The 25,422-nt window shown below is 40.4% G+C and overlaps 1 protein-coding gene across 5 annotated transcripts in view; it reads left to right on the top strand.

Moving 5' to 3' along the window:
- gabbr1b (gamma-aminobutyric acid (GABA) B receptor, 1b) overlaps positions 1 to 25,422 on the top strand; it is a 285,160-nt gene that overhangs the window by 228,902 nt on the left and 30,836 nt on the right. For all 5 annotated transcript variants that reach the window (XM_076754414.1, XM_076754413.1, XM_076754415.1 and 2 more), the window contains one exon: positions 9,334 to 9,484. In XM_076754414.1, coding sequence (XP_076610529.1) covers positions 9,334 to 9,484 — 151 coding nt within the window. The remainder of the gene's footprint in view (positions 1 to 9,333; positions 9,485 to 25,422) is intronic.

Consider the following 25,422-nt stretch of genomic DNA (forward strand, 5'->3'; position numbering starts at 1 on the left):
CTTAGCTCTTGGTTCACTTCAAGACATATTAGTTCTCTTCTTCAAATCTGATTTCTCTTCTTCCCTTGTATCTTGTTTCTTCCTTCTCTTTTTTTTCATCTCCTTTCTTTATAATTCATTCCTCCCTAATCCCTTCTTTAACTTCTGGTCTGTATTTTTCTATCCCCTCTCATCTCTCCACCACTGTCTCACTTTGATTTTTCAGTGTTTGTTCACAATCTCCTCTCTTCTCCTCCCTCAATCTTTCAGTCTCCTTGACAACCACTCCTGCATCGCTGCCTCTCTCTTATATTGCCTTGGTAACCATTTTAGGGCCAGTCACCATGGTAACATACTGTCCCGATTCCACCATCAAGGGCAGGCAGAGGTATTAGTGTTGGAGAACACATTATCCCAAAGGAGACTAGCTTACACACACACACACACACACACACACACACACACACACACACACACACACACACACACACACACACACTCGCACACATATGCAAACACACATACATGCTCACTTTCTCTCTGTAGCCCACGCACATGCACAGGTGTACTCTGTATCTGCTTTGAACAAACAGTTACACCCACTCACATGCACTGAGTAATCTGTACAAGATGTGATTCTGGATCCTAACTCTTTTTTTGTTTTTAACCTGCAAACACTTTTCTTTATTGACTGGGCATTGCTGTTGTAAACTGCTTGAGAAACATCTCATGAAAAATGCATGGAAATAGGCAAAATTGTGTAGTTGGGTAGTTCATCATTGGGAGATGCACCAATACCACTTTGTCATACTAAGCATGTACAAGTACTAACTGATAGTAAATACCAATACAAAATACTTAATAATATCAGTACAGTTCTCTCATGTCAACACACAACCCACCCCCCACATACAAACACACACCCAGATGTTTGTACTTCTATTTTCGCGAGGACACCCACTGACATCATGCAGCACCTTTCCCCTAATTGTAACCATCACAACTAAATGCCTAACCTCAACCCTTACCCTGACTAACCATAACCTCAACCTAAATTCTAATGTAACCCTTAAAACAAAGTATTAAACCAAGAGTGTCCTCATTCTGAAGGTCTAAAACTCACATTGGTTCTCACAAAGATAGCTGCGAAAGTATACATACATACATACATATATATATATATATATATATATATATATATATATATACACACACACACACACAGGCACACACACGCGCACACGCACACAGATTTTGCATCAGATTGAGTAAAGTTACAATGCAGTAGTAGTTTTTTTTGTGTGTCAGTGAAGGGCCTCTTGATGGCCCCATCTGTTTCCTTGGTGAAAAGTCTCTGAAGGACAGTCACAGCAAGAGTCACATCTGATGCCAAAGCATCAGAGGAACTCACTTTTCCAGTTAACGCCTCAAATGGAGCCACAGCAGATAGAGTCTTTTCCAGACGTGTCCACTGGTGAGCAGTGAGATTTTCTGGGAGGGAGTTCATATTTGGACCCAAATATTCCCAGTGCCTGCTTCTGCCCAATGACAGAATGTTTGGTAATACTCTGTCTGTGACGTCATGATGGCTGGGAATGTCATACTTTGACGACAGTACACCGAAAAGATGCTGAAATTCTGTATTATCTACAACTGCTCATGGCTGGTCATCAAGAGCAATGTACTTGGTAAGAGCTTGTATTATTTGTGTTGCCTGTGGACATTTCCTCTCACTTCTCCAGCATTTGCTCCAAAGTTGATTGTTGCTGTTTCCCACTGCTAACATTAGCACACTCCTTGAACTCTGTGTTGTTGTGATTCTTGAGATGTTTTCTCAAATTGCTTTGTTAACGGAGCTACTTTTCACCTTTCCTCTTTACAGTTTAGCAGAGCATTGTGTGCAGTCTACTTTTGTTATCATTACTTGTCTTAAAATATTTCCAAACTGCTTACATTGCTCCTCCTCCTACCTGCTCATCTAACAAGAGGTTTCTGTATGAGAATCAGGTACCAGTGCATGTGCACAGTAGCAGCATTGGTGTATCCCTAATTATGTTATGATATTTCAAGGTGACAGAAATAGCGGCTCTGTGAGGCTTTGAACTAAATGTGGCAGGTGAGTGTTGATAGCTTGATTGAGCGCAGCTGTGCACAGGAGGAGAGGAGGCTGGGCCCAACCTGTCGGCCACACCCTGCAGCGACACAGACTCTGACGTGACAGGCAGGGGAGAGACAAAAGGAGAGGAAAACACAGGGACACAATGGGGAAAAGGAAGGCCGCAGATCTCCACACGTGGATATTGAGGGTGTAGTGACAAATGACCAATTTACAACAGGACTAGTCTCACATTAATATACATATATACATGAATTGATGCTTACTTAGAAACATAGGTTAAGTATGAAGCTATTATTCAGTGTTCTGTTTTGCTACAGGAACACTAGAAATTGAACTAAGATGAATTGTTAATACATATGTACTAATTGGAAAATATAGAGACAGTATGTTTAGACTCTTACGTAGATAACAATGCAAACATGTACAGGTCCAAGTAGTTTAGTGATCATAACTTGCAGTAAGACAAAATTTAAGTTGCAATGCAAAATCTTGCATGTCCTCAGAATGTGCTTGTTTGCCCCAGTCTTCTCATCCCTCTCAGGGGGAACACACAGGACAAATTCATACAAGGAGCACTGGGTGCTGTGTATTCATTTTATTCTATTCACTCATGCTGTGCATATACAGTAGGTATAAACAGTATGTGTTTAAGATAGATGAGTAGATGCATGTGGTGAATTTATACCTAATTTTCTGGGCCATAATGACAGACGTTGTTGTCTGTGAGTCCGCGGTAACACTATCAAATACAATCACAGGATAATATCGTGTGGGCAAGGGTCCATGGATCTATCAGTAGATAGATAAGATATCCAGGGTACCCTCCAGCAGCCAATCAGCCAAATCCAAACTTTCAAACATGGGAGTATTAGACAAGTGGGCAAAGATCATCAATTTGTTGGGGAAAAAAAATTGGAAGAAAATAATTGAAACAGGAGAGATTTGGGGATTTGAGGAGTAAAGTTTCATGCCATTGGCATCGGACACTGCCCACCTAATGGAGTCTACAACAGCAGAGAAATCCATAGAGCGCCACCTGTTCTTCACTCCTTCTGTTTCTGCTCTATGCTGCTGACACTTCTGTCAACTTTGTAAAGAACAAGTCTCTCACCCAGAACTCTGGGTCAGATAGAATACCTTGCTAGCACTCCAACATTGCTGCTTGTACTTTGAAAGGGACCTGCTGCAGTCTGTTTCAATGCCTGTGTTCTAACAATACCACACTTGACTGTAAGTCAAGAACTGTAACAAACTTTGAACCAAACCAACATCTGACAACTGCTGACACAGCATTTGCCATTACGACCAAAGTGGTTTTGAAAAGGAATCTCCTGATCTTGCTGCCCACTGAGAGAGAGCAAGAGAGAGATGGTGAGACTTAGACGGAGTTGCTCTCTGGGAATTGATAGCTCACAAGAATTGCCAGAGAGCTTCTGAGAGTGGGCAAAATAGAGTTTCCCCATTTCTCTGGTGTAACTTTCCCCAGACCATCTGAAACACCAGGTGAAATTTTACTTTTTCCTACTTTTTCTACAGTCGATGTTACAGTATTAGGGCAATTAGAGAGGGTTTGCTTAAAAGTAAAGTCTTCTATGAATACAGAAACAATTTGAGTTGTTTTAGTACTTACTTTTTTAACTTACAGTTACAATTAGTCATTTGGCAGACGCTTTTATCGATGTAAAATGACGTACATATGAATTCATACACCGATGGCGTAGCATCTGGGGCAGTTTTGGGGTTCAGTATCTTGCCGAAGGATACTTCAGCATGTGGACGGACACTTTCAATAGCAATTTTGTCCCTTTGATTAAAAAAGATGAGGAAGACTTTAACAGATGGTCTACTTTGCCCCTTTCCTTAGCTGGCAGGGTTAACCTAATCAAAATGACTATTCTGCCAAAGTTCCTTTACCTATTTCAACATATCCCTGTACTTATTTCAAAGAAGTTTTTTGCCAAACTAGACAAATCAATTTCACATGCTCTTTGGGGCAATAAACCAGTGAACATGCGGAAAAAGATATTGCAGCTTCCTGGGGGACTTGCCCTCCCCAATTTTTTACATTACTACTGAGCAGCTAACAATCCAAAACTTTTATACTGGAATGACGAAGCTACTACCAACCAGCCTGCTTGGGTCCAAATACAATTCTCTTCCTCTCAGACCTCATTCATTGCTATGTTCTCAGCTTCCAGTGTCAGCCACTGATGTTAGCATTAACCCAGTAGTCACTCAGTCGTTTAAAATATGGTTGTAATTCAGAAAGCATTTTAGCCTGCAGCGTCTCTCTATCCTTGCCCCAGTATCCCACAATCATAGTTTCAAACCATCTACTATGGATTCTGCCTTTCAACTCCGGAGTGACAGAGGTATCATATCTATAATAGACCTCTATGACAATGGTACCTTCATGTCCTTCACCGACCTGTCGGCTAAATTTCAGCTTCCATCTTCCCACCTTTTTCGTTTCTTTCAAATGAGGCATTTTGTTCAGAAAAACTATCCTGACTTTCCAAATCTCCTGCCACAGACACTATTAGACAATCTTCTCATAGTAAAGCCCAATCAGAGAGGGAATATTTCACAAGTCCTCCATTTGCGCCCGGCACGGACTAATTCAATGTAAACTCATACATAGAATTTACTACAGTAATCATAGATTGTCTAAGGTCTATCCCAATGTTGTTGATGCCTGTAACAGATGCACCCAGTCTCCTGCAGACCTTATTGACATGTTTTGGTCATGTCCAAACTTAGCAGACTTTTGGTCTAAAATATTTGACACTCTTCACATGGCTTACAGTTGTGTGGCAGACCCACATCCTCCTTCTGCCCTTTGTGGTATCCCACATGGCAACATCAGCTGAAACACAACATTATGTATGGCCATCTATGGTCTTCTGCACCTTACTGGCCAGGCACTGGATTAAGTTCTATATAATCTTAAGTTAGAGAGGCTAAGGTTTTCTCTCAGAGGTTCCTTGAGGAAATTTGCTAAAATTTGGAACCCCTTGCTCTCCATCATAGTCTCACTAGACACATGTTTGTTTATTTTTTGGTTTGTTTGTTTTTCTTTCCTTTCACATCATGTTTTGTGTTTTTTCCACTTCTGTATTGTGTTTGTCACCTAGAGACAGGTGGGGTCTCAGGAAGGGGATAGGGAGGGTGCATTGAAAAAATTGAAAATGTGAGCACTATTTCATGTTTTTCATGTGTCTTCACTCTGTGGACACTTTGTATTCTTGATGCTCAATAAAACATATTAAAATTTTACATTTAAATGGATTTACCCAGTTAAAGCTCATGTTTTCATCCATGTGGTGGTCTCCTCGTAAACTCATAAACCATCTTGCCAAGGTATTAGCCATTGCTTTATCTGGTAGTCACTGGAACGGAATACAAGAATGATCCTCATTGCTTCATTATCATTGTCTGTATTCATCACTTCATTCATCATTGCATTTATTCATTCTTGTGCATGTACTACATGTATGTAGTTATTAGTTGTTTGTGTTGATTCATAGTTCAATAAACCTTTCATTTATAAAGAAGTTGATTACATGGTTTGTGGTTTATGTGTATGAGGTATTACCTAGTGGCAACCTTAGAGGCTGAATAACGAAGCCTACACAAAGTGCCAGAAACTGCGGTTCCTCAAATGGCCACTACAAGCAGGCTCCAAAACTGAGTCAATCCCCATTGACCCCCATATTAAAATTTACAGCAGAAATGAAAATGTATACATCCTGGTACAAAAAACTGTTTTGTTAACTATAGCTAATTTCCCCCCTAAAGCTCCACCCATTCTCTTTACCCATTTTTGGCTTAGCCAGGAGTTTGGTGGAGTGATGCAGTACAAAGATGGCAATGGCCAGAGCTACTGTCACTTCGCAATGGTTCCACAGAAACCTATGGATAACAGCACGCAGACTGTGTCCATGTTTTACAGTCTATGGGTATATTGGGTATATGGGTGGTCTATGCATCATGTCCAGATTGAGACCGAATTAATTGGCTATCATTTTGCCTTTTCTATTGGTGATGCTCCAAGATGAATTTAATGCAAGTTAAATTCTTTTACCCACTCTTGCTGCAAACAGGTGAGAGAATGGTGTCATATGATGTTATGTGGCTGCAGGTATGTAGTATGTGGATGACACCTGGGTAAAAATCAAGAGCCAGGAAATAGGCTGAACAAGTTCACTAAGGAGGAGATGAGTGGGAACCAACTCCCAATTTTGGACTAGGCGATAAAGGTCAAGAAAGAGGCAAAGTTTCATGTGGAGGTATTCCCATACTGACCAGTATCTTATGTTTGACACTCATCATCCACTGGAACAGACACTGGGAGTCATCCATACCGACAACATCAGGCTGACACTGTATCCATAACTTCTGAGGCTAGAGAGAAGAAACATAATCATATCAAACAAATATTGAAACGTGATTATCCACAGTGTGCATTCATCAAAACCCAATCACAAACATCTCAAGAGCAATGTTGTATGTGTGGCCATGTGCAGTGAGGAGTCCAAAGAGTGCAAAGACCTATATACAGGGGAAACTAAACAGCCTCTCAAGCAAGATATCTCAACACAGATAAGCAAATTCCTTGCAGGCTCTCCTTACACATTTATACCAAAAGAAACATGGTTCGAGTGTTATGTTCGGTGGTGGTAATTAGGACTCAAACGCAGACTCAGATGCGGAGTGACTGGTTAACAGTTTATTGCACAACAGTGTTCTTTCAGATACTCAGATGAATGGTGGGACTGAGTGTTCTGTGAGTGGCGAGGAAGGCACAGGATCTGGAGGTGATGAGTGGATCCAGAGGATGTAGCTGAGAACAGTGTACAAATGGATGAATCTAGGCTGGGCGGGATGACATGTGGTGGTGAGGCACTGGTGAGAAGTACTGGTGGCAGTTGCAGGCTCGAGGCTGTTGGCTGAGTGAGATCGATCTGCGGAGGCGAGAGACAAAAGCACACATGAGATATCACAAGGATGACAAAATGTACACTGAACACAAATATAAACACAACACTTTTGTTTTTGCTCCCATTTTTCATGAGCTGAACTCAAAGCTGTGTCAGGGCCACCTCCCAAACCCCGTCCAACCTCTGCCGAAAGAGGACAAATGAAAAACAAGCCCCTCACAACTACATAGAAACCCATAAAACACATACGTATCACAAATCACCACACATGAGGTTTTTTCTTTTTGATTGTCCAATGATTTTGATTAAACTTTTTTTTACCATTTACAATGTCAATTGTGTCTTTGAAAATGAGCCTGTGTGAATCAAAAATAGCTGCTGTGTGAATAAGAAACCCTAAGCTTTTGAAGTAAGATTCTCAAAGTCATCCTCTACATCAGACTCTGGAATGTCATACATAAGGTCTGCATACGAACCAGCAGCGTCCATAACAATACATTTGTGAGCCAAAGCTTCTGTTACTATTCTGACCTTAAGACACCAAGGCAACATACTATTAACATCTCATTCAAACATGCCAAGACTCTCAGATCTCTCTGTCACTGCTTAAGCTTGAGATGCTCTAAAAGTACTTCTAAGTATGCAGCACTGACACACACACACACACACACACACACACACACACACACACACACACACAGTCCTATTCTCACACATCCTATGCCATGCAGAGCCCGTGATGTAAACAGAATTGAAATTTAACGGAAGCTAAATCTCATTCAGTCTTTCTTCATGTTAGAACAGTAGCAAAGTGCACAACATCTGTACCAATGCTTTCATTATTTTCATAGCAACATATTCAAAGGAGTGACATTCCTTGGGATGAGTCACTGTAACAGCTCTGCTTTTTGCGAACATCATACTTGGTGCTTTAATACTGAGGGGAAATGTTAATGTGAGTACTCTCTTGTATATACTGTTTTGTTTCTAATCTGCATTGCACTTCTTATATTAATCTTTACTAATCTTTACTGATGCTGCTGTATTCTGAAATTTCCCCTCGCGGGACAAATAAAGGAATATTGATTGATTGATTGATTGATTGAGTGAGTGATTTACAGTCATTTTTCCAAGAGGCACTATGAGCTGTGAGCAGCACGACGTGTAAAGATGTGTCCACGTTTATAGTGATAGTTTATAGTTTATTTATAGTTTATAGCCATCCACCCTTTTGGTCTTCACACTAAGATGTGAAGGCCAAAGTAAGTAATCCAAAATATTAGATTGCTGCGAGGTGGTTTTAAACTTTGTTAGTCTTGGTAGCAATGAGAATCACTGTAAGTTCTACTGCCGTTGAGTATTAGAAGGTTTTTATTTTATTGGCAAGTAGGTGCCTGCAGATGACTATATTTGGGCTTTATTAGTTGGAAAACACAATTTATTTATATTCAGAAAACAATATTTAAGCCATCTATATTCATATGCTACACTGGGGCCATTTATCGTATTTATCATTTCAAACCCTGTGTAATATCCCTATTTACACTGAACTTTTTTGGGCTGTAAATTACCCACTTAAGCAGCATATTAGGTAATGATTCCTGTTATTTTTGTTACATTTTAATTGCAGTCTAGCTTCAGCCTCCATGTAATGCTTCATTATCTTCTCCGCTCGTAGAAATAGTTGCCTGAAGCCTTTCATGCAGTTGCTTTGACATCAGTAAGTGATAAGAGTCTGAATGAATTCTTCTGGAACAATCTAGAGATTTGTATCACGAACAGTAATTTTATATTACACATAACTGCAAAGCATGTCAGTGTACATTTCTCAGGTCTCTACAGCCTCATTTGACTTAGCCTTGTTCATCACATTTAGCAGACCAATGCTGCTTTGAAAAATTGGGAAATAGCTCATGAATAATGCAATAGAGGTCAATGAATTAAATGAGCCAAGAAGTGAAAAGCCTTAGTTTTTTTTTTTTTTTTTCTCCGTACTGAGCTGTGTCTGTGTACCTGTTAATGTTGGTTGTGACCTGAACGTTAAATGAACCTTGGTAATAGAGCCACTCATGAAGTGACTGCGTGTGATTTACTACAAACATCAATGAAACATGGTGATGGAGGCATAGCTAAACACTGCACTAATAGTTAGACCAGTGGTCAGATCAAACAGTGAGGATGCAATTAGCTTTTCTGCTCTACTTATTCACAGGTTTTCCTAGAACTCTTTCATTCATCACTTCTGTTCCCTATCCTCTCTTTATCCTTCTTATCATCTCCTCTGTGTTTTACTAGGCGCCGGACCCCCTGCAGACCAGACTGTAGTCATCGAGGAGTTTCGCTACTTGTCCCAGAAGCTCTTTGTGTCTGTGTCTGTCTGTGCTGGGTTGGGGATCCTGCTGGGAATTATCTGCCTCACCTTTAACATCTACAACAGCAATGTCAGGTACAAAAGCTCACTTTCACCGGACGTCAATCAAGATCAAGTTGTGTGTGGAAAATTCTTACCTAAAAGTGTAGTTCCACACAGGTCCAATGAGTGTTTTAGCATATTTTGGCTCATGTTTTGTTTTGATGAAACAGCTCTAAAAAGCCATTTTACACTACCAGCCCAACACCAAGCCCAGCCATCCACATCAGCCCTCTCTGAGGGCCAGGTCATACCAAAGCCCTAGAGAAGAGCTTCCCCTTTTCAAAGCTGTCTTGTCCTCTCCCCCAAAAATTCACAAACAACCTGAGCACATGCATCCCTCCATCCCAGCACCCTTCCCTCTTCTCTGAGGTCTATCCCTCTTCTTCAGCCACCTCACCTCCTCCCACCCTAATACTGGTCAGCACAGCCACTAAGACTGCTCCCTCAACAGCAATACACGGTGGCACCATCAGCCAAACCCTGTAACAATGTGATGGCTTGCCGTCCAAACATTTCTCGTCATTCATGTTTTTCTCGTCTAAAAATGATGAATGTATATTACATCATGTACAGGTAGTGAGTAGCGCAGCTCAGTGGTGACAGATTTATACATACCACATTATCTTTGCATTCCAAGCCGCTGGACACCCGCAGCAACCAAGGAACTTACTGGGGAATCTCTGCCATCTTCTGCAGCCTGCGCCCCGCAGCTACCCCACCATCCATCACCCCCAAACTCTGCTGGATCTTGACAAAAACCCCCTCTCCTCAGACAAATGGAAGGTCTCAACACATTTATAGAATTCTCAGCATGATCCTCAACTCTGTCTTAATCCTAGCATCGCTGCCGACAGAGAAAAATGAATAAACAAATCAATAATAATAATAATAACCAACAGATATATTCCACAGATTCCCTTACTCATTTCAGATTTCCTTATGGCCGACAGATGCACCAGACACTAACTCCTTTCACTGCTAGACCACCTCAGCACGTCATCCGCATCATTCCTCAAGGTTGATGCTTTTCTTACACCTCCTTTCCATTGCCTCCTCTGTTCCATCTCTCCATGGTCCCATCACGCTTTACAGTGCATGCAAGATGGAGCTAAAGCCATGGCACAAGTTCTGTCCACATGGATCTCTTTCTTTTATGACAACCATGTCACCAAGCCAGAAGACATCCACTTGTTCACAGATACAACCCCTTCCATCGGCTTTGGTGGCTACCATGGCAGCAGGTGGTTCTCAATGACCACCTGAATTTACAACTCTTACTCCCTCCTTCACCATCTGTGAAATGTACCCAGTCATCATAGCAGCCATTCTTTCGGGGCATGACTGGTCCAAGAAGACCGAAGACTCCAACATCAACAATTCATCATCCATGCTTTCCATATCCCAGGCCACAGAAACACGTTTGCTGACTCACCTTCCTGTTTCTCATTCCAGAATACTCACACAGTTGCCGCCAGCCTTTTACCCTCTTCCGATTTATCCTCAAGATTAAAACTTTCACTGTACAAGTCTACGTCACTGAAATTAAGTTCTTAACAAAATTGTCCACGGGGGCATCCCTCCTCATCCCACCCCTCCATCAGCACGTCAATCAAAGGTTTCTGCAAGGCCGAACCACACTCTACGTCTAAAATGTTTGCCCCTCACCCCAGACTTCCTCGTTTGCTGCATCACTACACCCTGCTCAGATTATCTATCTCCATTCCTAGACAAAGTCTCAGAATCCATGTTTCTATGTTCTTCGGCTTTCTATACTGCACAGAGTTCATGGCCATGTCCTCTGCTACCAACCATCTCGACACACAGCTACGTCTCGACATCTCCATCCAGTCCTCTGACTCTTGCGTACCAAATCTTATACAGCTAGACTAACCAATCTTGTTTACCTCAACCCGTCCACGTCTTTGACTAGATTCATTCCCAAACCACACAAACCTATCGATGACTACATAAACTAAGCCTAGCCAGTCAAGCTTCCCCAAGATCCGCAGATGGTCTCAGGAACAGGCCAAGTGGCCTGTGATTTCACCACCACCTCTGGCAAAAATCTTATCCAGATCTGGAAGACACTCTGGACTTCATAGTGAAGTGAAGCTGAAACTCTGAGAGAAATAAAACAAATTCTCATGTTTGAGACACTGTTCAGAAAGAGCAAAAGTAGACGAAAGATTACAATAACGCGCCAATAGGCGGGCAAAAGACAACTGACGAGCAAAAATTGAAGTTACAAAAAACTAAAGAAAAGCTGAGGTGCTGAAGAAGTGAAATGAGTAAAGAAGTAAAGAAAAGAAAGTAAGGAGTCAAGAGAGGAAGAGAAATGAGCGTTTGCCATGGGCTGAGGGGACTTCACTGGCTTTAGAATGGGAAAACGCTGTTATTGCATCCTATAGAGAGAAAACATTAACTAACATTTGCGTGCGATGGACTCATCTGCTTCTCACTATGCTCAGTCACAGAGTCTAAATAATCAAATTTCAATCACACATCAATATTGCTTACAACATGTATATTGACACCAATATACATGCATCAGACATATTTCATTGATTAATGGCAACATTCCTCGATACCACTAGTAACTCATATGATGACTAATTGTATAACTAACTAATAGAACAAAGAAACAAGGAAAGGCAGATTATATTTGCTGAATTGAGCACTACTAATTATAATTGTCTCATGTCAAATATCTAAAACCTAGCCGCTACTAGTCTGTAGATGGCAGTATGGTTCCATGGTAGAAACGCAGACTAATGAGAGTTAAGATCATAGTTGCGTCATTCTACAAGCTAGAAAGACAGGAAAAGCATTGATGCCATACAAATTGTGAGTTTAGTGCTGTGGGAACAAGTTGAATTGAACTTATCATTTGCATTTTCCTGATTTAGTAGAAAAGAAAGCACACAGACACACAAAACAGTTTACTACAGGAATGTCGATGTCGACTTGTTGATGTTATCTGATTCTTGAGGCCTCTTTTGGAGAAATGTTAATTCTCCACAGTTTTAATGCCCTCATCTGGTGTGGAGCTGGAAGAAAGAATTAGCATCTCCATGAAAACAGTTTAACTGTTTAGGTAACCCTGGGCGGCACGGTGGCGCAGCAGGTAGTGTGCGTGCCTCACAGCAAAGCTGGTTCAATCCCTGGGTTTGTGTGAAGTTTGCATGTTCTTCCCGTGCATGTGTGGGTTCTCTCCGGGCACTCCGGCTTCCTCCCACAGACCAAAAACATGCTCATCAGGTTAATTGGTGACTCTAAATTGTCCATAGGTGTGAGTGTGAGTGTGAATGGTTCAGTGCTTCAGCTCTTCTGAAGGAATGCAGGGGAAAAAGGTGAATTGGATGTCTCTGTCTCTGGTTCTCCTACACATTCCTTCATCCCTCGACCTTCATCCTAATGTATTATCCTTCATCATCTATGCTCTCCTCTATCCATGATATCCATTAAACAATTATAAATCCATATCTTATCGGTTTTTGTTTGTAAGTGAAAGGCATCTTTTATGTGACTGTTCCTTCTAGCTCCATTCATTCCATTCATTCAGGCGACCGGTTCAGGGTGTACCCCGCCTCTCGCCCATTGCTAGCTGGGATAGGCTCCAGCCCCCCGCAACCCCGAAATGGGATGCGCGGGTAAAGAAGATGAATGAATGACATTTATGTAAAGAGACAAAGTGCACCACACTTACAATATGTTGGAAGATTGTTTTCTGGACTTTCAAAGGCTGCATCACTGAAACGTATTTTGCATTGAAGCAGTAATTAATGACCACCATAAGCAGTGAATCCACTGATACATTTTTGCACCAATTTCATCATTTAACATTACTGGAGTGCTTGTGCAAGTCTGACATTCACAACATTGCTACATTTAGACCAATAATACAATAAGAGGTAGAGATTAAGATTTTTTGAATGGACTGAGGTAATGTCTGAATAGTCGAGTCTTCAGCCTGCAACAGAAGATGTGTATAGTTTCTGCTCTCCTGATGTCAGTGGAGAGCAAAGGGACAGCCAGGGTAGCAAACAATGATTTTGTTGAGCAGTAGCTGGATCCCCCTCATAATGAAGAAGTTGGTAGTAGAGTGTAGTGATTTGGCTCAGCTGTATGGTTTGACCGTGTCCTGGATGCAGTCTCTTGAATCACTATATGAAGCTATAGATGAGGCATTGCTTGTCAGAGTATTATTGTGGTTGTTTTGATGTGAGAAGAATCTCCTCAACAACTCAATATTGGTTCTTTCACAGTGTTTCCTAGTTTATTCAATTTAATTTGTCCATAAGGGATGTTAACTGAGGGCAGCTGTGGCTCAGGAGGTAGAACTATAATCCCCTGGTTCAATCCCTGGCCTCTGTAGTCTACATGTTGAAGTATGGGCAAGATACAGAATCCCAAATTGCCCTGCCATTGGTGTGTGAATGGTTAAAGCTTGTAGTGTGCATGTGGTGTTATACCATTATATGAATGTGTGTGACTGGGTGAATGCAGACTTATGTTGTAAAAGCATTTTGAGTGGTTGTCGGACTGCATTTTGGAGGAATCTATGTCATATTCACAGAGCTCAGTTGAATGTTGATAGTGACAAAAAAAAAAGGCATGAATACAGACTTACTTCACTTTATATTCCCGACAGACAGCTAATATTCTGGTGGCAGTCTAACTCTGACAGCAGGAGAATGACATTGAGGAGCTTTGAATATCTGTATATGTGCACTGGGAGACAGAACCTTTGACAGACACAAATATCCTTCTGTGCATGGTAGTGTGAGTGTAAGTGTGTTGGAACAGGCCTGTCCAATTAATTTTTTCACTGTGAACCCAAGCTTGATTTCTTTAAAACATGTTTTGTCTATTTTGGTAAGTGTGTGTGAGTGTGCTTGTGTGTGTGTGTGTTGTCATATATTTCTACACTGAGAAGGACCAAATTACGGTGGCCGACGAGGGCAAACACGCCGCAAACGGCGGAAAGCTGCAAACACAGGAATGATGCAAAGCCAAAAACACACAAACACATCAAACAAATGCAACAGAAAAACGCTGCTAGAGAAGAATGCTGCAATCAGAGAAACGAAGCAGAAGCAAAAACTTACAAACACACAAAACATGTGGGACCGTGGGACCGTGGGACCAGACCCTCTTGAAAGACATGCAGAAGAAGAAAGTTGGCTAAGTTTTGGAGAGGAGAGTGAAAAAGGTACGTTTTCCACTCCAAGACTTGGCCGTAACCTTTTGCAATTTTATAGAAGTCGCTGAGTGAAAACTAAAGCTAAATTAAATTAAAACACGCTAACATTAGCTACGTGACTATGCTGCTCTTCTATAAAACCGGTCCATCCCTCAGGTCGAGTCCCCCTAGTGGCCTGGCACACTTCCGTTTTGTCGAGTGAATTTGCAGCGTTTCTCTCTTGCAGTTGCTTTGCGGTTTTGTGTGTTTTGATATTTGCAGTGTTTTTCTTTCGCATTTGTTTTGTGTGTTTGTAAGTTTTTGTTTCTGCTTCGTTTCTGTGATTGCAGCATTCTTCTCTAGCAGCGTTTTTCTGTTGCATTTGTTTGATGTGTTTGTGTGTTTTTGGCTTTGCATCATTCCTGTGTTTGCAGCGTTCTGCCGTTTGCGACGCGTTTGCCCTCGTCGGCCACCGTACCAAATGTCCTCATTAGCATATAGACAAGGTAAACTCGAGAAAATGAGGACAGCTGCAAAGGTAAAATGGTGTGGTATCAGTAGAGGAGAAGGCTGTGATAGCAGTTGAAATGCCAGTAGTAGACTAAGAAATGTATGCAATTGACATTTCAGTTGATCAATAACCTCTAGATACTAGTTGAAGCATAAGTGATTAAAGCAGTTGAAATTTCAGTTGAAGTGGAAGTGTTGATATGTAAGCACTGACAGCAGTCAATATCTCAGTGTAAGTATAAGACCTGATACATTTCAACTATTTGTTGCTACATACTCGGACTGGAGGTATGTGTTGCTATTGAAAGCCAGCTTAGAGATTTTAGTTTTTCTCTCCAGCCTATAAGAAAACTTCTTATCTCTTGCAGATGGAAAATTTTGTTCTAGTTTTTTCATATCGTTCTCCAAAGCCTCACTGTTTATGTAAGAACCATTTTATACTTATGTTACTTTTTTTATTTCTGATTTGAGAGGTATCTTCTTGTGTAGACCTACATATCCCATTCATTGGACCAGGTGTGGGCAAACTTTTTAGCTCGGGGGCCACATTGACCTTTAAAATTTGACAGATGGGCCGGGCCAGCACCAGATCCATACATATCAAACATAATCATAGAAAAAGGCGTTACAGTGTTAATACTTACATTCACTTTTGAGTGTTGTTGATCGCCCTTTTTTGCCAGTGCATCGAAGTCTGCTGTTAGTTGTGGCAATTCTCAGAACAGATCTGAGGTGTTCATCACTCAACTGGGATCTGTGGGATGCTTTGTTGGTGTTCATCACACTAATAACACACTTATAAAGAGCTATATGAACAGTAGAAGCAGCAAGTGGTAGCTCACTGTGACTAACACCAAGCTAGGACCGACTTGTTTTTAGCAGGAAAGCTAGCAAGTTTCTAAACCACCTCCATCAACACCGGCTAAACTATAGCTAAAACTAGCTGTACCTGCTGTTGAAGAGCCGTAAGAAACTCGCTGTCTTCGAGCATGCCGCCACTTACATCTCCATCTGGGTGTAATCACTGCCTCCACATATCGCAGACCATCCTCGAACTCCATAAAGCTCGAGCTCGACTCCACAATCCCTGTCACTCAACATCTAGACCAGGACCGCTGGCTTCTCCAGGGAGCCAAACCCAAGCTGCTGGTCAGTTCCACACCGGCGGAGATGCCGTGGTCCAGAGTCCAGAGGAGTAACTGGAGCAAAAAGTTGCCATCTAAATGCTCACCTCCCTGTGCACTCGAATTGAGCAACAGGTTTGACATTCTGGACGATCAGGAATTCCCACCGCTCCCAAAAGGCTCCAACCCAAACCACCTGCAGTCATCACCCAGATATGCACCTGAACCAGCTGACATCACTGCTCCCCGGGTCCGCTTAGCGTAGCTCCATAAGAACCGGCGGAAGAGTCCATCATGATCCGTCACAAAGCGGGATCCTGCCAGGAAGACGACCACACGCCCCCCTACTCGCCAGCTGACAGCCCCTCCAACCACTATCAACATTGGCGATTCCGTGGTGAGCAACATCCGAATGAGGGGGGCACTCACGCTGTCCTTCCCAGGTGCCACTGTCACAGACATAACAGGGAAAATTTCAGACATCAGGAGATCTTATCCAGAGGCCGACAGAATCATCATCCACGCAGGTAGGAATGATATCTCCAAACAGCAGTCCGAATTTCTAAAGCGGGACTTCATTCGCCTTTTCAATACACTCAAACAGTTTCACTCAGGTGTCTTTGTCTCTGGCCCCACCCCCACATGTGGCAGAGGAATCGGCAGCTTCAGCAGGCTGCTCAGCCTGAACACTTGGCTTTCCATTGCCTGTAGATCCCACAATATGGGCTTCATAGACAACTTTGATGCCTTCTGGGAGAGGAGGCACGTTTTTGGGGCAGACAGACTGCACCTGAACAGATCCAGCAGCCGTCTGTTGTCCGCTAATTTGACATACAGCATCCCTACGCACACGTCGTCCACCTCTCCTCGCTGCGAACCCACACATTCTGACCAGCCCGTCAGTGATTGATGTCCCCCAGGTCCAAGTCACTATTATTTTAGTTCCACCTTTAACAGTGAAAGCTGCATTACAGGACTGGTACCCTCAGACTTCTCCAACAATTCATCTATCCCTGTCATTATCACCACCAGAGAACACATGAAATACCAGAACAAAGAAATTTCCTCTGGCCATAATCTCAATAACTTGAAATATATAAACATATGTGACCCCCCTGCTGTTCCTCCCCAAATATCGCAAAGGTCACTGAACATGGCACTTTTGAATGTGCGATCTCTTTCAAATAAGACCTTTCTTATAAATGACCTTATTTTAGAGAAGAATCTTGATGGTATGTTTTTAACTGAAACGTGGCTTGGTACTGATGGAGCTGCAACCCTCATTGAAGCTTCACCCCCCCATTATGACTTTTCATATTCTACGAGAAATGGTAGAAGAGGAGGAGGGACAGCCACAATTCTTTTAGCAGCACATGCTTTTAAGAACATTTTATTTGGTGAATACATGTCTTTTGAATATCAGTCTTTTCTTTTTAGCAGCCCTCCCACACTATGTTTGACAATCTACAGACCACCCAAATGATGCATGTCTTTTATCACAGAATTTTCAGAACTCTTCTCGATTATCCATGCTAAATATAACAGGATTATTATTTTAGGTGATTTTAACATTCATGTGGATAATAAATCAGACTCTTTGAGTTTAGATTTTTTAATCTTAATTAACTGCATGAATTTTATCCAACATGTTACACAGCCCACCCACAACAGAGGACATGTATTAGAACTGGTCATAACACATGGCCTTTCAGTACAGGTTTCCTCTGTTGTGGATGTGGGCTTATCAGATCATTTCTGTGTCTTTTTTAACGTAAATGATTTTAAGCAACAGGAAATTACAGAACATACTGTAAGGAAACGTTATCTTACATCTGAGGTGGCTGCAAGTTTTATTGATATTTTACGTGATATTCCTCCAGAGATTTTACCTTCTTCTTGTGATTTTATTGTTGATAATTTTAACAGTAACCTCAAGTCAGCACTTGACATAGTGGCACCAGTAAAACTTAAAAAGATTAAAACAAACTCAAAACCTCCCTGGCGAAACAGAGACATAATAAAATTGAAGAGAAACTGCAGAATAGAAGAAGAATCAGAGGGACAATCCCCTTTATTCGTCACACAGATACATGCATCATGCCCACACACACGCCATGCACTGGTGAAATTTATCTTCCGCCTTTAACCCATCCTGGTCGTCCTTCCTCCGCGGCAGACCAGGAGCGGTGGGCTGCCATCCAACTGGCGCCCGGGGACCCAGTTCCTTGTGTCACCATTGGTCAGGTGGTGATCTTCTTGCATGTTTTTAGTGGGGGTATATGGAGGATACCCCAGGTGAACACGGGGAGAACATGCAAACTCCACACAGAAAGGCCTTTTTCCTCAAGCAGCAGGCACCGAAGGCATGGTGGAGAATCGAACCCGGGACCTTCTTGCTGTGAGGCGACAGTGTTGCCACCGTGCCACCGTGTTGCCACCGTGCCACCGTGCCACCGTGCTAGCAGAGAGAAAATGGAGGAAAAACAAACAGTTCATTTTCAAATTTTTCAGAAACAGTTGACCATCTACAACAAGGCAGTTAAAAATGCAAGAAAAGAGCATTTTTCAAAATTAATTAGTAATAATCACAAAAATCCAAGAGTCCTTTTTTCAACCACTGACCATTTAATTAACCCTGTTTTTAACCAACCTCTTGAATGAAATCTTTCATGTGAAGATCTTGCAGTCCACTTCAGAAGCAAAATAGATACTATTAGATCTAATCTTCTACATTGTCAGTCTACGCATTTTAATTTTTCAGAATCTGCGCTTTTAAATGAGGAAACACTGGAGAGATTTGTCCTGGTGGATGCTGACATGCTTGAGAAAGTTATCTCCCAGTTAAGTTCAGCAACCTGCCTTTTAGACCCCATTCCAACATCATTTTTTAAAGACGTTTATAGTTTTTAAAAAAAAATGATCTGCTGAGTATCATTAATCATTCACTACAGACTGGCGTTTTCCCCACTGCTTTTAAGACAGCCATAGTTAAACCTCTCTTGAAGAAGAACAATTTGGACGCATCAATACCAGAGAACTATTGACCAGTTTCCAACTTGCCATTTTTAAGTAAGATCCTAGAAAAACTTGTTTTTAACTAATTAAATGATTTTATGACCTTGACAAACACTGCTGAAATATATCAATTTGGTTTTAGAAAATATCACAGCACAGAGACAGCACTAGTGAAAATGACATTAGGTCAAACATGGACACAAAAATGCTGTCTGTCTTGGTGCTTTTAGATTTGAGTGCAGCGTTTGACACAGTAGATCATACCATTCTTTTAAACAGACTCCGGAATTTAATTGGCATCTCTGGTACTGTTTTTAACTGGGTCAAATCATATCTCACTGACAGGAAATTCTGTGTCAGCATGGGTGAACACGCTCCTAGTTTTTATCAAATGAAATGCGGTGTTCCCCAGAGGTCAATTTTAGGTCCAACCCTTTTTAACCTATACATGCTACCACTTGGAAATGTCATCAGGAGGCATGGCATCAACTTTCACAGCTATGCAGATGACACACAGCTTTACATCGTCGTGTCTCCTGATGACACAGGACCACTTGATGTCCTTTTTAACTGTATTACAGACATTAAATCTTGGATGGCAGAGAACTTTCTACAGCTCAACCAGGACAAAACTCAGGTTTTAGTTATTGGTACAGGAGACCAGAGAGAGAAACTGGCTAGCAAAATACGAGCTGTCTCTTTTAGCCCTTGTCAACAAGTCACAAATCTTGGCGTAACATTTGACGCAAAACTGAATTTTGAGGCTCATATAAAGGAAGTCACAAGAAAGGCATTGTATCATTTAAAAACATTGTCAAAGTACGCCAGTTTCTCTCTCTCTCTCTCTCTCTCTCTCTCTCTCTCTCAATGCAGAGACACTTAATCATGCTTTTATTACCTGCAGGCTTGATTACTGCAATGCTCTTATTTCTGGTCTCCCTAAAAAGAGTATTTTCCAACTACAATTACTTCAAGACTCAGCTGCTCGAATGCTGACAAAGACCAGAAAGAGAGCTCATATTACACCGATTTTAAAGTCTCTGCATTGGCTTCCTGTGTGTTTTAGAATTGATTTTAAAATTCTTTTACTGGCTTTTAATTACTTTTTTAATTTTAGCAATTTTAGGTATTTTATTTCATTGTATTTATTTTATTGTATTATATATATTACATTTTGTTCAAGTTTATTATTATTATTATTATTATTATTATTATTATTATTATTATTATTATTATTATTGCTTTAATATTTTAAATTTATCTCCTGTGTTTCCTCATTTAATTTCATTTCTTTTTAATTCAAGATGGCATTCCCTTAGTATGTACTTCATCATGATGTAACATGAGTGTTGATTGTGTGAGTTTGTGATTTTATGTGTGGCTTTGTGTGGGTGTGTGTGGACGAGGCAGATGTGGCAGAGTCTTTATTTTCTTTATTTAATTTTATTTATCTTTGACTGTAAATCACTTTGTGCTACATTTTTTTATGTATGGAAAGTGCTATCAAATAAAATGAGATAATCTCCTGTTTGAGTTCCCACACTTGTTGACATACTTTCCCCAAACTTAACCAGCGGACATTGGAGTGGTAAAGCAAGTCCTGGTGATCAGCGTCAGTTTCTTCAAGAATCTTACTAAACTGACGATGCTGAAGTCCCCTCACTTGAATAAAGTTAACAAGTTTTACAACAAACTTTACTACTTTACAGAGTGCTTCCTGGTGGATTACGCAGTGTAAGAAAATTATCTGCTGCTCAGGGTTGTCCTCTTTCACCCTCTCCTGGATTCTTTTGAACAACCCGACGTTTTTTCCAGTCAGATTTGGCGATCCATCTGTAACATTAGCAAGCGTACTTCAAGGTGGCTTGTGCTTCTTGATGACCCCCGACATGCTGTCATACAAGTCCTCTCCCCACGTTTTCCCCTTCAGGGATTCCATGGCCAAAAACTCCTCCGTTATCTGAAAATTGTCATTAATCCCTCTGATAAAAATTAAAAGCCGAGCGGTGTCCTTTATGTCATTACTTTTGTCCAGTGCCAAGGGATATAATGTAAATGGCTCTGCTTTTTTGTTTAGTTTGCTAGGTAAGTCTTTGTCAATTAGCTCAACACAACGAGTCACTGTCCTGTATGATAATTTAATTTTTTCAAAATTGTTCTTGCTCTCAGGACACAAGATACCTGCTGTCTCTACCATGCACTCTTTGAGAAACCTCTCTTCGGAGAAAGGCTTGCTGGTCTTTACTTTTTTTATTTATTTATTTATTACGGATCCCCATTAGTCCTCACTGCAGTGAAGACTATTCTTCCTGGGGTCCAAGAATTTACATTTCAAACTTCAAACATAATACAATAAAAATACAACCATTACCATTAAACATAACTAAATCTAAACAAAAATGATCTGAGATGTAATGGAATTCAACCCTTAAATTATTGAAACAACCAGAACCAAAACAACAAAAATTATTCCATTTTACACACTCAGAATTTCAGAATAAACCAACTAACTAGAAACTGACTTCCTTGCTAAGTACTGCTCCTCTTAATTTATTTTATGAATCTTGCTTTATTATTTATCATGGATAAATATGGTGGAAGCTCATTCCAATATGTTACTGCTCTATACATTGTAGTCCTCTTTAGTGCATTAGTTCTTGGTAGAGGCAGAGTAAAGTGACCACCAGAAGCATACCTGGTTGCATAGCCATGCTGAGTATTGATGGGTTTTAGATGTAATAACAATTTATTTGGTTTACCAATATGCCAGATGTTAAACAAAAATGTTACCAGGATACATGCCAGCCTTTGGTCAACTTTTATCCAGGACAATGCTGCATGCATCCACTCAACACTACTCCTCCCAGAGCAGCGGAGAGTGAGGCGTGTTGCCCTGTTCTGTGTAAGCTGGAGTTTATCTAAATCTTGCCTTGTAGCACTGGACCATTGAGCAGTAATCAAGACTGGATAGAACTAAAGATTGTAGTGCCAATTTTACTGTTGAGGCAGTCAGCAGATGAGCTCCTCTTCTGATCATTGAAATATTACTACTCATTTTAGATACAATTTTATTGATATGTGAAGACCAGGACAGTGTTTCATCAATGATCACACCCAACAACTTGGTCTTTCTCACCTGCTCAATAGCGACACCATGCAAAACAAGACTTATTTCAGGATTAGATCTTAGCATATATCTAGAACCCATAATGATACTCTTTGTTTTAACAACATTCAACTTTAACCTGTTTTCAGTAACCCAGTTAGAGACCATCATCAACTCCTCTTGCAACAACTTATTAATACACACTACATTTTCTGCGGAGACATACTTTGTAGTATCAACTGCATAGATCTCCATACATGCACTTTAAGTACATATGGTAAATCATTTACAAATATAGAATAGAGCAACGGACCTAGGGAACTCCCTTGGGGGACACCACATTGAGGGGTTAACATATCTGAAAGACTGCCATTAAACATTACACATTGCTGTCTATTCACCAAATAACTGTTCATAAGCTTGATAGCTTCTGCTTTGAAATTATATGCCACAAGTTTCTTAAGTAGTAATTCATGATCAATAATATCAAATGCAGCGCTAAAATCTAAAAGCACAGCACCAACCATAGACTTCCTATCAATATACTCAAACCAATTTTCAGTTAACAATGTTAGTGCTGTGCTCGTGGAATAGCCTACTTTATATGCATGTTGACTCTCAGAGTTGATGTTATTCTCTTCAAAATAACATTGAATTTGCTTACATATTATTTTCTCCATTAATTTGCTTAAAACTGGTAAAATACTCACAGGCCAACTATTTGGACCTGCAAAAGGCTCCCTGCTGTTTTTTTTCAGTGGAGCAACCTTTGCAATCTTCCATGGCTGTGGATAAACACCATTTTCAATAATTAAATTGAAGATATGGCATTTCGGCTCCTGAATAGACTTAACCGCCAGCCTCAGTAACCTACCATCTAAATTATCAACACCACATGGCTTGTCAGTTTTAATGGAATGCAAAAGTTTTTCTACCTCTTCTACTCTTATCCTCTTAAATTGAAAACTACATAGTTTGTTCTTCATAATCTTATTCTTTATAATAGAATCTGACAGCCTACCATCAACATCTATCATCTGATCTCTAATCAAATTTACTTTATTAATGAAAAAATTATTAAAGTAATTTGCAATATCCACTGGTTTAGTTTTAAAAACACCCTCTACCTCTATGAACAAGGGCACTTTGCCCGTTTTATTCCAACCAACTGCTTCATTGTGATCTCCACATTTTCTTACAGTCATTTTTACATTCAACAAATTTGCACTGACCCTTACAGAAAACCACATGAATTTCACATGTGATTTTGCACATGTCAAACATAGGAAACATGTGGTTTTGGAACATTTTTCATGGTGTAATGTGTGAAACCCATGTAAATTCCAATGTGAAACCCAATGTGATCACATGTGGTATCATGCGTACCATGTTATAACATGTGTCCAACATGTGCAAAATCACATGTGAAATTCATGTGGTTTTTCTGTAAGGGGATAGTAATCTCTTTTCTTTTGTCTATTCATTTTAGTTATTTTATTCCTACGAGCTCTATACTCTTGCCAAGTGGCATGGCAACCAGATGCCACTGCAGACTGCTTCAGCAAATCTCTCTCTTTTATACTCTTTTTTAGCTCATCATCCAGCCAGGGGGCTTTGATCTTCCTAACAGTATACTTTTTCATTGGGGCATGTTTGTCACAAATATTTGAAAATAATTTGGTGAAAATTGACAATGCAGACTCTGTATCATTACATTCAAGAACCAAATCCCAATGTGCCTTTTTTATGTCTTCAACAAAATTATCCTCTGAAAATCTCTGATACATTCTTCTATGAAGGGCCAGTTTTAGGCACCGTTGCTTTCCAAGTTGTAGCGATTAAATTATGATCACTAATACCTACAGATACAGAGATAGCTTTGGAACATTTTTCCAGGGCATTTGTAAAAAAAAAAAAAAAAGATCAATACATGTAGATGAATATGAACCATCGCGATTAATATGAATTCTTGTTGGTTGTTTCACTATCTGAGACAAGTGGCATACAGCGATTACATCACTTAACTTTCTTCTCAGTGAACAATTAGCAAACCAATCCACATTCATATCAGCAGCAAATAAGTCAGAGGTCATAGTCAGAGTCTGTTACATTTTGCAACATTGTACAAATATTATCTAAGTATTCAATACCAGAGTTAGGTGGCCTATAACAACAGCATTTTAAGATTGGCTTAATATATGGTAAATGTACTTGAAGCCATAGTGCTTCCACACCTTTCATATTCAGGTCTTTCCTCATTTTTGAAGGGATATGGTCCTGGATGTAAAATGCCGTCCCTCCCCCACTTCCATCTCTATCCAGTCTAAATATATTATAGCCATGTATAGCTAACTCTGAATCTTGTCTGTTTTTATCTAAGTGTGTTTCTGTGATGGCCATCACATGAATATTATTTTCATGCAAAATTGAACACAACTCAGTAACCTTATTCCTTAAAGTACATACTGTATATTCAAATGTGCAAATCTCAACCCTTTTTTTGTGAATTTAATACACATATACAAAATGGAAATTCAAGTGAAAAACTACTGTAAAAAAATAAAAACAAAATAAAGCTCAAATTAAAATCCAGGAAAATCAGTGAGTGATAATACTCGCATAGTCTTATTGATACTTGCTCAGTTCATCCAGCTTCTTGACCACTATGACTTTAGCTTGTTCCTGGGAATGGCCATTCAGTTTAATAAATACCTTACAATTTGCAGTCCAAGTTCCCATGATCTTGTTTTTCTTCTTAAGGAATCTTGCTTTCCTTGCAATCTCACCGTTCTTTTGTGAAAGGTGCTCATTCAGGTATACCTTCGTTCCCTTCAGGTTTTTTCCCTTGTGCGACAGGTCCATCTTATGTTTCCTGCTGAAAAACCTCAGGATGACAGCTGGATTGTCATTCATTCGTCTGGATAGTCCTTCCTCAGCCTTTTGCCTCTTTCGTGACAGGGGATGACAAGTCTCAATATTATTTCTGTCAATGCTAATGGAGGAATGCCACCACCTCCTCCTCCACTGTGAGTCT

The sequence above is a fragment of the Chaetodon auriga genome, chromosome 17, assembly GCF_051107435.1.
Source record: "Chaetodon auriga isolate fChaAug3 chromosome 17, fChaAug3.hap1, whole genome shotgun sequence".
In the NCBI taxonomy this organism is placed as follows: Eukaryota; Metazoa; Chordata; class Actinopteri; order Chaetodontiformes; family Chaetodontidae; genus Chaetodon; species Chaetodon auriga.